The 16,153-nt window shown below is 46.0% G+C and overlaps 1 protein-coding gene across 1 annotated transcript in view; it reads left to right on the top strand.

Annotated features, from left to right (window-relative positions):
• The window catches only part of CDS2 (CDP-diacylglycerol synthase 2), a 41,109-nt gene that overhangs the window by 1,056 nt on the left and 23,900 nt on the right, over positions 1-16,153 (top strand). The window contains exon 2 of the mRNA XM_035119052.3: positions 15,729-15,862. Within this exon, the coding sequence (XP_034974943.2) occupies positions 15,729-15,862 (134 nt within the window). The remainder of the gene's footprint in view (positions 1-15,728; positions 15,863-16,153) is intronic.

Genomic DNA, 16,153 nt, shown 5'->3' with positions numbered 1-16,153 from the left:
ATCACCACAACAACCCTGTGAAGTAGGTCAGGTTGAGAGGCAGCGACTGGCTCAAGGTCACCCAGTGAGCTTCATAGCTGAGTGGCGATTTGAACCCACGGTCCCAGGGCCTAGTCCAGCACTCTTAAGCACTACTGGTTTTATATTCAGTCAGACTTCCAGCACATTATCATCTACACTGCCAATTCTCAAACTCCACGGTTTCAGAAACCACTCACTGAACATTTCCCCCCCTTCACTGCTGGCACCATGGCCTAAAAGTCCCATTTTAGGACAGTCACAGGCTCTAGAGCAGGTTGCTAGGAAGAGCCCCTTTTCAATGGTTGGCCTTTGGCGGGGCGGGGGGGACATCACCAGCGCCATACTATGAAAATTATGGCCCCAAACTGGGAGATTGTTAGTGTATTTTGTAATCCGGCCTGGTGCAGATGGCTTCTATGTCAGTCGTCAAGAAAACAGATCAGCTGTAGGGCCAATTAGAGATGTTCCTGACTGACCCACAACTTTTCTGAGGCCTAAATGGAAACCCTGGGCCTGTTTAAGAAGCCATGCTGTACACCTCAGTTTTCTAACAATGGGTTACACCCCCCCACACTGGGTTACAGCTTGACTTGTGGTGTAAGAAGTGAGTCCCAAGTGCTAAAGGTCTGGTCTGAAAAGTGTCACTCCAAGGACTGGCCTTGCTCTTCCAGGTTTGAGAGGCTTGCCTGGAGGTGCTGGTGGGATTTGAACCTGGGGCCTTTAGTGTACAATGCAGTTACTGGGGATCTCGAACGGAGGGGGCTGCCGCTGTTGCACTCAGGTGGGAAACAGGAGGATGGACTAGGTGGGCCTCAGCCAGATCCAGCAAGGGGTGGGGGCGCAGTCCTCTTGTGTTTTTTACCACTCAGGCTGCATACATTTAAAGCGCGCGCACTCGCCCACCCCATAGCCACAAGGAATTCTGGGCACTGTAGTTTGCTACGGGTTGCTGGGGGTGGTAGCACTGCTCACAATTCTAAGGGAAAGAATGTGCTGCAAAAGTTATTGTGTGATTGCAGCCTGAGTCTCCCTTCCCTGCAGTCCTATGAATGCATGCTTGAGAGTAATCCACACGGATTGCCGTGATTTATTCAGGGTAAACATGTGTAGGACTCGACATAATGGGTTGTATCCAGTGCTAGCCCTACTCAGAATAGACCTGTTGAAGTTAGTGGACATGACTGAGTTTATGTTCAGTAGTTTTGAGTTGCTTACAGTGAGTAGGACTATTGTTGAATACAAACCCGTGTCTTGCTCTGTGCTTGATCCCTCCCCTGGCGGGGATGCTTTTTACTCAACGCCGGCCTTACACAGGTGCAGCTATTGGATCTCCCACCTGCAATGTCATAGAATCATAGAGTTGGAAGAGACCACAAGGGCCATCCAGTCCAACCGCCTGCCAAGCAGGAAACACCATCAAAGTATTCTTGACATATGCCTGTCAAGCCTCTGCTTAAAGACCTCCAAAGAAGGAGACTCCACCACACTCCTTGGTAGCAAATTCCACTGCCAAACAGCTCTTACTGTCAGGAAGTTCTTTCTAATGTTTAGGTGGAATCTTCTTTCTTGAAGTTTGAATCCATTGCTCCGTGTCCGCTTCTCTGAAGCAGCAGAAAACAACCTTTCTCCCTCCTCTATATGGCATCCTTTTATATATTTGAACATGGCTATCATATCACCCCTTATCACCCAGGCTAAACATACCCAGCTCCCTAAGCCGTTCCTCATAAGGCATCGTTTCCAGGCCTTTGACCATTTTGGTTGCTCTCTTCTGGACACGTTCCAGCTTGTCAGTATCCTTCTTGAACTGTGGTGCCCAGAACTGGACACATGTCGCAAGTAACCCAACTGCAGCAGTGCAGCCAAGAAGTGTGTGATCCCAAGCAAGCAATGAGGGGCGTAGGAAAAGCATTGGTGTTATTCATGACTATTTATTGCCTTTATATTCCACCTTTTTCATCCAAGGCACACAAGGTGACATATGTAGTTCTCCCCCTTGTCATTTAATCCCCACAACAACCCTCTGAGGTAGGTTGGGCTGAGAGGCAGTGACTGGCCCAACGTCACCCAAGGAGCTTCATGGCTCAGTGGGGATTTGAACCCAGGTCTCCCAGGTCCTAGTCTGTCACTCCAACCACTGCACCATACTGGCATTCAGCATCTAGTTAACAATGCCATGATTGGGAGACACACACACGCACCACTTAACCCATGCAAGGGTGTGTGCTGGGTTATTGTAAGAATTATAAGCTGCTGGGTACTAAATGCTTTGAACTCCCTAATGCACTGCCTAAGTGCTTATTGGGACCCAGGTGGCGCTGTTGGTTAAACCACAGAGTCTAGGGCTTGCTGATCAGAAGGTCGGCGGTTCGAATCCCTGCAACGGGGTGAGCTCCCGTTGCTCGGTCCCAGCTCCTGCCCACCTAGCAGTTCGAAAGCACATCAAAGTGCAAGTAGATAAATAGGGACCGCTCCGGCGGGAAGGTAAACGGTGTTTCCATGTGCTGCTCTGGTTTGCCAGAAGCGGCTTTGTCATGCTGGCCACATGACCTGGAAGCTGTACGCCAGCTCCCTCGGCCAATAATGCGAGATGAGCGCTGCAACCCCAGAGTCGGTCACGACTGGACCTAATGGTCAGGGGTCCCTTTACCTTTACCTTTACTAAGTGCTTATTATTCTGCATTAGGGGGAAAACTTGAAATGGCAGTTCATGGGGTGCAGGACCTCAAAAGCTCCACAGAGCTTGCAGGAAGGTCTTGGGTAGCTCATTCCCTACCTGGGTTTTTTTCTCACCTGGTGCTGTGCAGTTGAACAAGAATCCTGCCTGCCTTGCACCTCTGGGAATGAAAGGGTGACCACCGTGTGAAATGTTGGTTAACAATAAAGTTCTGCAAACATTTTCAGGTCTGAGGTGCCTCATATTTTCCAAACTTGGCTGTGAATCTTAGCGAGCAGAAGCCGAACTTCAACCAGGGCTGGTTTGAGGGCAATCCTATCTGTTTGCACCAGGCTCTCCTCTGTTCAGGGGAGCGAGCTCAGTGCCTTGTGATTTGAGAGGTGCTGCTTTTGGGATACAACTCTACAGTCTCCTCCCTGCTGGCCTGATCCAAGGCTGAGCGACAGCTGGAAGTTATATTCCAGCCTTCATGCAGTGCAGAGTTAAGATGTAGAAGTCTCTCCAATGGGAGGCAGTGATGGCAACCAACCCAAGATGGTTTTAAAAGAGGATTGGACAAATTCTTGAGGAGAGGGCTATATTGATGACTACTAACCCTGATCGCTATGGTCTGTCTCCACAGTCAGAAGGCAGCAGTGCTTCTGAACAGCAGTTGCTGGAAACCACAGGAGGGAAGAGTTGCTCTTGTGCTTAGATCCTGCTTTTAGGTTTCCCATTGAGGCACCTGATTGGCCACTGTGAGAATAGGATGCTGGCCTGGACGGGTCCGTTGGCCTGATCCAACTTCCTTGGCATATCAGTGGATACAGAAAGGATCCATTGAAGGTGGAAAATCTGAAACCTGTGGGAGCTCAGGACAGAATAGCACCAGAGGGGACTATTTAGAGTAGTTCAAAAACATGCAAAGCCACCACATGGCTTATGCATTGTTAGTCTTAAGTTATTTTGGGGGAAGCTATGCCCTATAAAGGCCAGCTTTTTCTAACAAGAGGTCAGATGCTACATCACTCGAAGTTTGCAGATGGATAAAATCAGCTGCCTATAGCTTGAAAGCTAAATATTTTCCCCTTCTCTCTCTCTCTTTAAAAAAACATAGCAACTTGTCCACATACTGCAGGTTACTAAAGCCCAAATAGGTGGAGGATCTGCACCAGAGATCCTTCCAGTTAAGTCAGGCTCAACAGCAGTAAATTTTTGCCAAAGAATTATAACTTAAATCATAGGGCATCAGTAAAGCAGTTATTTTAATTCCATCAGTTGCAAAACTGCTTTTTAATAAGAATAAAAAAACAGACCTCTGGGTTGTATCCAAATGAATTATACTCAGAGCAGACCCACTGAATTTAGCTGTGTTTGTTAACTTAAATGAGCTTACTCTGAGTAGGACTAGCATTGACCACCCCCCTTTATTCTCTCTCTCTCCCTTTCCTTTAAAGATTAGCAATGATGAGCTCAAGTCAGCAAACGTTGAGTCATCATTTAACTTTACACAAGCTGCCTAGTGCCAAAGCTGGTCTTAGCAATGCCATATGAGAAGATGTCACAGTAACATTGTTAATTGCCAGACTGTGTAATTCTATAAACTGCATATGTGCAGCAAAACTGGGAAACGAAACCCCTCTGCGCTTGCTAGAACTTATGCCCAAGTAAACATGTGTAGGACAGAGGCATAAAGGGATTTGAATATCATTTCCTGCAATTCCTGGCATCTCTTAGAGCCAGAGATTGTGAAGGAGCCAGCCCCACATGACCCACAGGCTCAGGCCCACAACTTCACAGGCAATTCACTGGTTCCAGCTTTGGGGGGGGGTAACCATCCTCTCTTGGCATCCACCTGCCTTGAGGGACAACAGAGTCTTGGGCATGCTGCTTGCTCAGGGTTTAACAATCTTGTTTTGCTCTAAGATTGGCTTACTCGGGTTCTGCCATTCTAATCTGCTTTGCGGCCGACTAAAATTAGCCAGGTTTAAACTGAAATAAGGATGACAACTTGCGAAAAGAAGTGTCCATGCGGTGAGCTTTTGTGCCTCTGTTTATGGGCTGGTGTGCGCAGGATGTTTGGGGTAGGATGGGACACTTATGTGCCCCATCCTATATGGGGATATATGGGGTGCTCTGTGGCTGTTCACATTCGCGCCAAAAGGGTTCAAACCAGCACAGCGCCTTAAGGATTGTGCAAATTGCTGTCTCAAAACCACAGGCTTTATGAAGCATTATGAGCAGGGTTTGGGGCGAAAGTGTGGGTTCCACCAAGCCCTGCTTAGGCTTTGAGATGCCCCACTGAGTACCTCCTTCCAAGGAACCTGCACTCAGGCTGGTGTGAGTGCCAAGAAGGGCAATTCCAGTAATTGCAGGAGCTTATCTTCTTGCATGTAGATTAGAATAGCTTGTCCTGTTCTTCCTGAAAGATGCACTCTGAGAAGGCAGCCGAAAGCGGAACCAGCCCAGGTGGCTACAGATTGGCCATTAGTCTAGGCCGCAGATCCTAAGATTTTGGAATATGCGAGATGGTTGGTTTCAAGGCCTGGAAGGCTGTTTCCCGCACCAAAGATCTCTTGAGCTTGCACTTCTTCTCTGTGGGGCATCAGAAAATGTTTCCATCCATTGGCTGAGTGCTTCCATTCCATGAACATCTCTCCCTCTGCTGAATTGCAACTCATTACCAAGCTTAAAACCATGGAGACACCTGGCATGAACAGAGACATAGGATTCTTATCTCATTATACATGATCAAGCTTTCTTTAGCACCTCAGCCCTTGCTTTTTCCTGCAAGACCAATTGCAGTCATTAACAGTCATCAAGAGGTTTACCACTCCTATCAGCCCATCACCCATTCCCATCACCCACCCACCCACCCACCCTCTGAATATACATAAGGGTCTGGTTACTTCTGTTTCAGTAACTATCTCCCTCTGGAGTTACTCGTCCGGAGACTTCTTTTAATCTGAGGATGCAGGGAAAGGCTCTCAGTGGGCTTTTAAATCTTCATACTTGTTTGCAAGATTGCTGTAAACCGCCTTGCTCTTTAGACATGTTCTATGTACATATATAATTAACATATTGGCTGCTGATAAAAGGCCTTGAAAGCTGGCCGTTTCCCCTGACCTTTTCCTCTCTTCGCAGCAGTCTGCATCTGCCCCTGACTTTGCTGTTTAGCTTCTGCAGTCAGAATTGGTAAGGGACACATTTCCTTTTACGGGCTTGTGCTTTCGTTCCTGATTTTGTGTGTGCGGAAATAAAGCCAGGAGCTCAAGTCTTCCTTCCACTGTCCTTATAGGCTACAAATGTCGCGAGTTTCTGCACACAGTGAAAGGATGCGCGTCAGGCGTGGTGCAGCACAAATGGAAATGGTGATCTGTCTCTGTATCTCCCCCCCCCCCCCCGGTCACCTCCACTTGTTAGACAAGGGGGCAGGTGGTAGTCAGAAAGCAGGTGTGGCCAACCTGGGCATCCATGCAGCACTTGGATTTTTTTGTGGTCCTGGCTTGTTTGAAGCAAGCTTTCCAGAAAAGCGCCCTCTCTATTGGGGAAGGCTGCTTTAGACGGTGGTGATTTATTAATTTTTTGCTGCATTTATCACCTGCTCTTCATTGAATATTTTCAATGGCAAACTAAGTGATAAAAATAAACAGAAAAGCAACAATATATTTTAAAAACACGGAATAATATTGTTGTTGTTTAGTTGTTTAGTCGTGTCCGACTCTTCGTGACCCCATGGACCATAGCACGCCAGGCACTCCTGTCTTGCACTGCCTCCCGCAGTTTGGTCAAACTCATGTTCGTAGCTTCGAGAACACTGTCCAACCATCTTGTCTTCTGTCGTCCCCTTCTCCTAGTGCCCTCAATCTTTCCCAACATCAGGGTCTTTTCCAAGGATTCTTCTCTTCTCATGAGGTGGCCAAAGTATTGGAGCCTCAGCTTCAGGATCTGTCCTTCCAGTGAGCCCTCAGGGCTGATTTCCTTCAGAATGGATAGGTTTGATCTTCTTGCAGTCCATGGGACTCTCAAGAGTCTCCTCCAGCACCATAATTCAAAAGCATCAATTCTCCGGCGATCAGCCTTCTTAATGGTCCAGCTCTCACTTCCATGCATCACTACTGGGAAAACCATAGCTTTAACTATACGGACCTTTGTCGGCAAGGTGATGTCTCTGCTTTTTAAGATGCTGTCTAGGTTTGTCATTGCTTTTCTCCCAAGAAGCAGGCGTCTTTTAATTTCGTGACTGCTGTCACCATCTGCAGTGATCAAGGAGCCCAAGAAAGTAAAATCTCCCACTGCCTCCATCTCTTCCCCTTCTATTTGCCAGGAATAATATAAGGCAGCCCAATAAACAAGGAATGAACCATTCTGTCGTAAGGCAAACGTACGTGATGGCGATGTGCCTGTGTGTGGCAGTTCATAATCAGAGCTTCCAACGTGTCCAGAATTGAGTAACAGCTTTCAAAGGTCTACAGGATTGGCTTTTGAGTCGCTATACCCGTGCCTCTGATGAGATAAGCAAGTCACCAGGTTATCTTTCTTTGTTTTCTTTGGGCAAAGCAACCTGTATCCTTGTATTCTCTTCCAGTATTTTTTTTAGGACTGCCTGCAAACAGATTCCTAGCAGATATATACAGTATATACCTGATGGTCTTTTTCACCAATGGACTGGCTAATTGGTTAAAAATGCAAATGAATCTGCTTGCTTCTGAAACCTAGTTGTCCCTCAGCAGGGAGCTGATGGAAACTGCCTTCCAAAAGATCTGCTTGACTCGGGCATCCAGGGTGGCGAAGAACGTCCCTGAGCTGTTAAAAGAAGTGTGAGAGCTTGCAATGGAATAAAAACAAGCTGCTGGGAGAAGACAATCTTCAGTATATTATTCCTTAGTATAGCAACAAAAGCAGCCGCGGCATAATCCATCTTGAAGCTGCACTTCTAGACTCGGGGTGGCCAGCATGATACTTTCCATTCTCCTGCCCCATTGGCCATGCTGGATGGGAGCTGTAATTTGCAGCGTCTGGAGAGCACCAGGCTGGCTGTCCCTGTTGTAAATGGTCCCATAAATATCCCCACCAGTGGCAAGTGTCGATCCTGGCCCTGCCAAGCCCCCAGCCAGGCCAAAGATCCTCATCCTGCTGGGCTTTTTGCTGCTGAGGCAAGGTGCACCTCAACAAGCTAGCCTTACAGAGGTGCTGAATCACACGTTCCTAATGATTTGCACAGGCATTGTTTTTCAGGGACCCAGGTGGCACTGTGGGTTAAACCACAGAGCCTAGGGCTTGCTGATCAGAAGGTCGGCGGTTCGAATCCCTGCGACGGGGAGAGCTCCCGTTGCTCGGTCCCAGCTCCTGCCCACCTAGCAGTTCGAAAGCACATCAAAGTGCAAGTAGATAAATAGGCAGGAAGGTAAACGGCGTTTCCGTGTGCTGCTCTGGTTCGCCAGAAGCGGCTTTGTTATGCTGGCCACATGACCTGGAAGCTGTATGCCGGCTCCCTCGGCCTATAGAGCGAGATGAGCGCCGCAACCCCAGAGTCAGACACGACTGGACCTGATGGTCAGGGGCCCCTTTACCTTTACCTGTTTGACAAAAGCATGGCAGGCGGGAGAAAAGAGGAGTCTGTTCTTTACGAGGTACTGAGTTTATGCAGCTCCCCTGGAATTTTGCTGAAGACTGCAGAAGCATTCAAGCTTTCAAGCTCTCCTTTTTAGTGATTGTGAAATGGATAGAGGCAATGGTTTTAGGGTAGTTACGGTTTCCTAGTTCAGTGCTAGCACTTGAAACTGCAGTGGAGTATGAGGCTGCCTTGTGTGACTTAAATGTTTCTCCATAGCTAAGTAAATAAAGCAATCCCTTGCACACGAAGAACTAGCTTTTCAGGGTCCTTGGCTAGCCTGTTCCCTGATGTGTTCATTTTCTACAAGCAGGGAGTGCTTCTTGTGTTGCGCAACAATCCTTGCTGTGAGCCCCGATGAGGCACAGCCCAGGTGGGCTGCCTTGGGGAGAACTTGGCTTGTGTTACCTGCTGCTCTGAGTAGGTCTACAGGTGGTTGCTCAGCCCTGTTCACCAACCTCACCATGGCAAGTGCTTTTTACCAGCTTTTCCTTGTTCGGCAACTATGGCCTTTCCTGGACAAGGATAGCCTGATCATTGCAGGCCATGTGTTGATAACTTCGAGGATGGATTACTGCAGTGTGCTCCAAGTGGGTCTGCCCTTGGATCTTGTTTGGAAGCTCCAGGTGGTGCAGAATGTGGTGGCCAGGTTGCTGATCAGAGCTTCTGGCTGAGAACATGTTGAAGCATCTGCACGGGCTGCTCATCTTCTGTTGAGCCAGGTTCATGGTCCTTGCATTAATTTGCAAAGCCCTGAACGACCTTGAGTCGAGTCCAGGGTGCCTCAGGGATCTCCTGAACCCTCATATCCCAGCTCAGTCACTGAGATCATCTGCAGGAGCTTTGCTCATTGTCCCCAGAGTCGGTGAGGCTCCTTTCACAGCAAGAGAGGGAGCATTAAGCCAGTGTTACCTTCCCTGTCCTGTGGAACACTCTGCAACTAGAGCTTGAGCAGGTGCCTTTTCTGCCAACTTCTAAATGCCTGCTGAAAACCTTCCTATTTAATCAGGCCTTTGCAGGCAATCCAAGACCAAATTTTTCCACAGTGGTTAATTGTTGCCTGTTTTAAACTTTTTTATTGGGTTATATTGTACAGTTTTGTTTTATTATTGTAAACTGCATTGATGTAGGTTTTATGACATCATATTTTTTAAAATAATAATAATACATAAATTATCTGGCCAGGGTGATGAGTGCTGTCCTGCCATCCTCTCTTTGGCTTTGCTGCCATTTAGAGGTTCCTCCTGTATCCACCTCTCCAGCTCTGAACTTGGGCTTTCTGTTTGGGTTGTAGGTTTTAGCTTTGCCTTACTTGGGGTTTAACTTGGAGGAAGCATGATGTGTTTCTCCCCAGTTTCTCTCTCTCTCTCTCTCTCTCTCTCTCTCTCTCTCTCTCTCTCTCTCTCTCTCTTTCATTGCCTGCAATAGAATTTCATTTATTTTCACCTGCGTGTAGCTTTTAGTTCTTTAATGCTGCATTCACCTCCATCTGCAAGAAAGGAGCTCTTCCAGGTGCTGGTGGTCTTGGTCTGCAGCAGGAGTGACAAATGAATGATGATTATGATGATAATAATAATAATAATAATAATTTATTATTTATACCCTGCCCATCTGGCCGGGTTCCCCCAGCCACTATGGGCGGCTTCCAACAAAATATTAAAATACAGAAATCCATCAAACATTAAAAGCTTCCCTAAACAGGGCTGCCTTGAGATGCCTTCTAAAGGTCTGGTAATTGTTGTTCTCTTTGACCTCTGGTGGGAGGGCATTCCACAGGGTGGGTGCCACTACCGAGAAGGCCCTCTGCCTGGTTCCCTGCAACTTGGCTTCTCGTAGCAAGGGAATGAGGCCCTTTAGAGATTTCTGGGGTTCCATCTCACATCAGTCCCAGACAGAAAAGTCAGGGGACTGAAGGGAGTTGTAGCCCTCCTCTCTCTCTCAACACTGCAACTTGCGGACAACCAACGAAACTGAACGCTGGAAGATTCAGGAGAGATAAAAGGAAGCCGTTTCTGCAGTGCATAGTTAAAACTACGGAACTTTCCCCCCGCAGGAGGAGGCAGCGATGGCCACCAACTTGGATGGCTTTACTAGAGGATTGGAGAAATTCAAGGAGGAGGAGGAGCAGGCTATTGATGGCTATTAGCCACAGTGGCAATGCTCTGCCTTCATGGTCAGAGGCAGCAAGGCTTCTGCTGGCCACAGTAAGAACGGGATGCTGGACTAGATGGGCCATTGGCCTGATCCAGCAGGCTCTTCTTAAGTTCTTATGTAGTCCTGCATTATCTGGAGGGCCAAAGGTTAGCCACCCCTGGCCTACTAGCATAGTAATGATTCTCTGCTCAGCTCTGAACTCACTTCGAAATTTTGAATTTCATGAGGGTTGCTGTGGTGAATCAGGCTTGAGTTTGTAGTTTCTCGTGTAACATGGGAATCTAGAAACAGCGCTGTGCCGAGACCATTGGTCCATCAACCTCTGCAGATTCTCTCCATCATTCCCTCCCTCCAGGTGATGATGGAACCAGAACCTTTTGCAAAGCAGCCACGCTTCCCCAAGCTGCGGCTGCTCTTTCTCTCCCCGTAGGCTGCTGGTGAAAGCACAACTGTGTGCATGCATGATTTTAATAACAAATCGCCATAATTCAAATTCTTGGGATTGATAATATTGACAGTCCACATGGCCCCAATCACAGAGTTTTTGTGTGCGTGCGTGCGATTATAATGCTTCATGTTTGTGCATTGACCCAGTTGTGTAAGAATTGCCAGGAGCAACGGAGCCATTTTCATTCATTCTGGCGCGTGAGAGCAGGAGGTGGTTGCCATAGAAACTTCTGGGGTGGACCAGAGCACAGCACATCAGAAAGCAGCCAGCTTGGTCCCCTGATCAGCTGCTCGAGCCAGTGATTTGCAGAGGGACAGCTGTGATTTGCACGGTGATGGAAAGGTTGGCAATTAGCAAGCCCCTCCACTTCCGATTTTTTACTCCTCCCACCCACCCACCTCTCCCAATCCTATATTAAACACAGCTCTGTGTAACACAGCTCTAAGTCAAGAAATCCACCCTGACATCTCTGGGTTTGCGATTCTTCTTTATTCAGTTCCTCTTTCCCCACCCACTGGTGATTTTATGTATCAATAATAATAATAATAATAATAATAATAATAATAATAATTTATTTATACCCCGCCCATCTGGCAGGGTTTCCCCAGCCACTCTGGGCGGCTTCCAACAGAAAAAACCCCACAGTAATCTATTAAACATTAAAAGATATCTATATCTCCCACCTTTCCCCCCAGACTCAAGGTTATGTGCACAAATTAAAACAATACAGATGCCATGCAGACTGACATTCTGAATAAACCTTTTTAGAGGGAAGGGGAGGGGGCAGTGGGGATGAGCCCCTGGAACCAAGGGGGTCCCCTCCCCCCCAAAAGCTTGGGAACCGCTGGCTTAAACTGTGGTTTATGTGACATGCACACTGGACCAGTGCTTGTCCTTTGCTTTTAGCTGCGAAGTTTTTATTGATTGCTTGTTTTTATGTCAGCATATGAAGGGGCGTGGGTGGCGCTGTGGTCTAAACCACTGAGCCCACGGCTTGCCGATTGGAAGGTTGGCGGTTCGAATCCGCGCGATGGGGTGAGCTCCTATCGTTCGGTCGCTGCTCCTGCCAACCCAGCAGTTCGAAAGCACATCAAAGTGCAAGTAGATAAATAGGTACCACTCTGGCGGGAAGGTAAACAGCGTTTCCATGTGCTGCTCTGGTTCGGCAGAAAGCGGCTTAGACATGCTGGCCGCATGACCCGGAAGCTGTAGCCAGTAAAGCAAGATGAGCGCTGCAACCCCAAAGTCGTCCGCAACTGGACTTAACGGTCAGGGGTCATTTACCTTTACCTTTATAAATTTATATTTTGGGGGTGGAATGTTACTTTGGGGTTCTTCTAAGCAGAAAGCAATAGCTTTCTGACATGCAGGTTGGATGGAATAAAATTTCTAGTTTGGGGCATCTGTGTGCTGAAGGCACCATGTTGGAGATGGCAGGTGTGCTTTTGTGCCTGTGTGGGGGGCAGCTTTTTCTTTGCACGGTCGGTTCAGAAAGCGGCTTCTTTTTGCAGCCGAGACATCGGATAGTGGGAACTTGGCTGTCCTTGTCCATTCTAGACCTCAGAAGATAGTGGCCTCTCCTTCCTTGGAGGTTTTTAAGCAGTGGCCACCAAGGATTCTTTAGCTGGAATTCTTGCATTGTCAGGGATTGGATGAGATGGCATTTGGGGGGTCCCTTCCAATTTTACTTATCTGTTGTTGATGTTGCAATTCCCTGATGGCTTGAGGGCATCTTTGCACTTTGGGAAGCTGGTACAATGACTCCTTCCATTGCTGATACAAAGGAGTCCTGTGACTTTTAAATGAGTACATAATACACAGTGCCAGTGCCAGCATTTATATTATATCTCATTTTCTGTTGATGTTATCAATTTCCTACCTGGCGACGGCATCCTGAGCCAAATGCATCCGAGTACCAATGCAGTTTAAACCTTGCTGGAAGGAAGAGGGGCTAGTGCCTTCCTCCCTCTGGTCCTGCTCTCCTCACAGCATTTGAGTTGGTGCTGGGGTCTTGTACATTTGCATGCACCCTTCTCGCTCTGGGACGGGCCCTTTCTCCCTCTCCTTTCCATGACTTGCTTTAACTTCAACACAGTTTGTAGAGGGTCATTAATCCAACTTGCAAAGGGAGCTGGTTAGCGTTAAACCAGGGTAAGCATGTTTGCGGAACAAAACCATGGTTAGAGCAAACCATGGGAGGGAAGGATTTGTGTAGAAATGGTGAAAAAGTAGGAGGAGGGAGCCCCTGCGATAAGAAAATATGAAGAGCCTGCTGGATCAGGCCGGTGGCCCATCTAGTCCAGCACCCTGGTCCTCACAATGGCCCATCAGATACCTCTTGAAATGGCATCGCCTTTTCATTCAAGCCCTGGGCACTTGTGCAAAAGCTTCTGATGGCTGTTCCATAAGACTCCAGAGTGCAAGGCTGGGAGGAGCTATATAAGTAGTCACATGGACTTGGGCGGGGCTTATGGGGAGTATATAAGAGAACTCTGCTTAAGTTTTAGCTCAGTTGGCTGGGGGAGCATCTGAGATTTAGCCAGGGCAGCCCTGGTCTTGGAGGGCATATCTCAGCTGTTGCCTGTGGATAGGATCACCAAGGCTTGCATTGTTTGGGTGCTTAATGGCTATCGATGGCTATCGATGGCTACTGGCCGCAATGGCTGCTTTCCGCCTCCACAGTTTGAGGCAGCATTGCTTCTGAATACCAGTTATTTGAAACTAGAGGGCAGTGGTGTCCAACAGGTCATTCAGGAGCGATTGTTCGATCCCCAGGAGGTTCTAGTAGATTGCAGTTGATGGCGGGCTCCTTTTCGTTTGCCGTGTCCTCCATTTTCATATGTTCGCTGGAACGGTTATTGCTGTGAGGCAACTTGTTTTCTTAGCACTAATTTGGTGAGTGAGTTTCCCCCTTACCCCTTTACTCAAGTTTGACATTCTCCTTCCCCAAAAATGGGACTCCCCCCCAAAAAAAGCTCAACAATTTTGACCTGAACCCCCAGTTTTTTATTCTGAGAATAGATCGCAGTCTCTTGGGAGTTAGACGCGCCTGCTCTAGGGGAAGAGAATGCTCTTGTGCTCGAATCCTGCTTGCAGGCTTCTCACAGGCATCTGGTTGGCCCCTGTGAGAACAGGAGCAGGGTGAATAAAAATCAATGGTTTTTTTAAAAAAATATTTTAAAAATCAGATTTTTTTTATTTAAATCAGATTTTTTATTTAAATCAGATTTTTTTAAATTTAAATCGGATTTTTATTATTTAAATCAGATTTTTTAAAATAAAATGCTTTTTGAGGAAAATATATTACCATCCAAAGGTTATTCTATCATGAAATAAAGATTAGTTTTTTAATTATGTAGAATAAGGTTGTATATGTTTAATTTTTTTGGTAAATAAATTCCATTAATCCATTCACAATGTCATGCTCTTCCAGAGGTTTTTGTAAGATTATTGGGCAGTTTCTCTGCCTGCAAGATATTATCACAGATGCTTGGTTTACTTTTGCAGTTCTCAAAACTGAATTTGACTCAACAGAGATCACATGCCTCTTCTTCACAGCAAAAATGTTATAACATGAACAGAGTTGAGAAAAAGACCTTAATCCTATTGTTCTACAAACCTATGAATACAGAATCAACCCCTTCAGTGCTAAGTTTCAAGAAGTTCAGTGAATAGAATAGAAACAATATTTTTCTGATTGTTTGGAGTGGACAGTATTTAAGTTTTTCATGTGTAGGCTGGGCTGACAGTCTTAAGTTTCTTAAAATATATATATTTTGTTTTTGTTTAGCCAAATTACTTAACAAACATGGATGTTTGTTTAAGCAAATAACATATGCTGTAATGCTGTAACATATGCTGTAATGTTGTTGTTTCAGTTGAATAAATCTATTTAAATTGTTATTATTAAGGTAATGATTATTTTTCTCCTTCCTAAGTACAACAGAAAAGTTGTCCAAATACAGTATGAATGTATTATATTACTCTACAGGTTGCTAAATTCCTAACAGCCGTCCTCTCGTACAAGAGACGGAATGGAATGTTAGCAGATTATTTATAGTTATAAGAATTTTCTATAATGACATCAGATATTGATTTTAGCGTAGTGCCTAAATTTTTTAATCATAATCTTAAACTTTTCTTTTTTGATTGTTAATATTTGTCCTTGTGAGCTGTGAATTGTGTTATATTATTTGTGGCTTGAACGAGTCCGCTGTTTTATTTGATTTATTTTGTTGAGTTGTGTTTTATGATGGGCGTAAAGCCGAATAAACATCCTGATGATGAGGGAGGAGACCGTATGAATGATTAACCTATTAAACTGGGGATAAAAAAACTAATATGAAAAGTTGTTATTCTAAAAATCTTCATCTACCAGCATATTAAAGTTATACCAGCAAGAAAACTATGATTTAAATCAAGCCTTACTGACTAGAGATTTAAATCGTGATTTAAATCAGTTGTTTGATTTAAATCAAATCCACCCTGAACAGGATGCTGGACTAGATGGTCCAGTGGCCTCCTATTATGTTCTCACAAAGCAGCATTCACACGGCACTGACTGCAATCCATATTGATCCTATAGCTTCTTGATAAATGCTGCTGTTTGATGCATTCCCCACCCACCACCACAAATCAGCTTCAGTCCAACTAGGATATCACATGCAATGGTCTCTAAGGTGCTACTGGAAGGATTTTTTTAAAAATTTATGTTTTGACTATGGCAAACCAACACGTCTACCTACCTGTAGGCAGGTCATGTGTGCAGATGGAAGCCCTTCACCCTGACCCCCCTTGCTTCTTTCCATTAAACCTTTGCCTCTCTTGTCCTGCAGGAGTTAGAGTTTGAAAGCAAGCTGGATGGAGAAACGGCGTCAGACAGCGAGTGCAAATCAGAAGTTGCCCAAGCAGCGCCGGTGGATGACACCCCAGAGGTCCTCAACAGGGCTCTCTCCAACCTGTCCTCCAGGTAAATGCTGATGTCAAAACACACTCGGACGTTTTGCAGCAAAGCCCACTTTTTATTTATTTCATGTATTTTATACACTGCTTGATATTGGGGAAAAACACAAATCTCAGCATTGTTTACAAAGTAAGGCAAAATAATAAAAGGATCGGTAAGAAGAATCAGTAATGATTTAAGACATTCAAAAACTTAAAATCTCAATGGACTGAAAACAGCTTAAAACTCACATCAACTTTCTTAGCATCTGGGTAGGCTTGTCAGAAGGTGCCTGCCTGATATCAATAGGCAGGGAGT

This window comes from Zootoca vivipara, chromosome 6 (assembly GCF_965207765.1).
Source record: "Zootoca vivipara chromosome 6, rZooViv2.hap1.1, whole genome shotgun sequence".
Taxonomy (NCBI): Eukaryota; Metazoa; Chordata; class Lepidosauria; order Squamata; family Lacertidae; genus Zootoca; species Zootoca vivipara.
The sequence above is the reverse complement of the archived record's forward strand: the minus strand, read 5'-3'. Positions and strand labels throughout refer to the sequence as shown.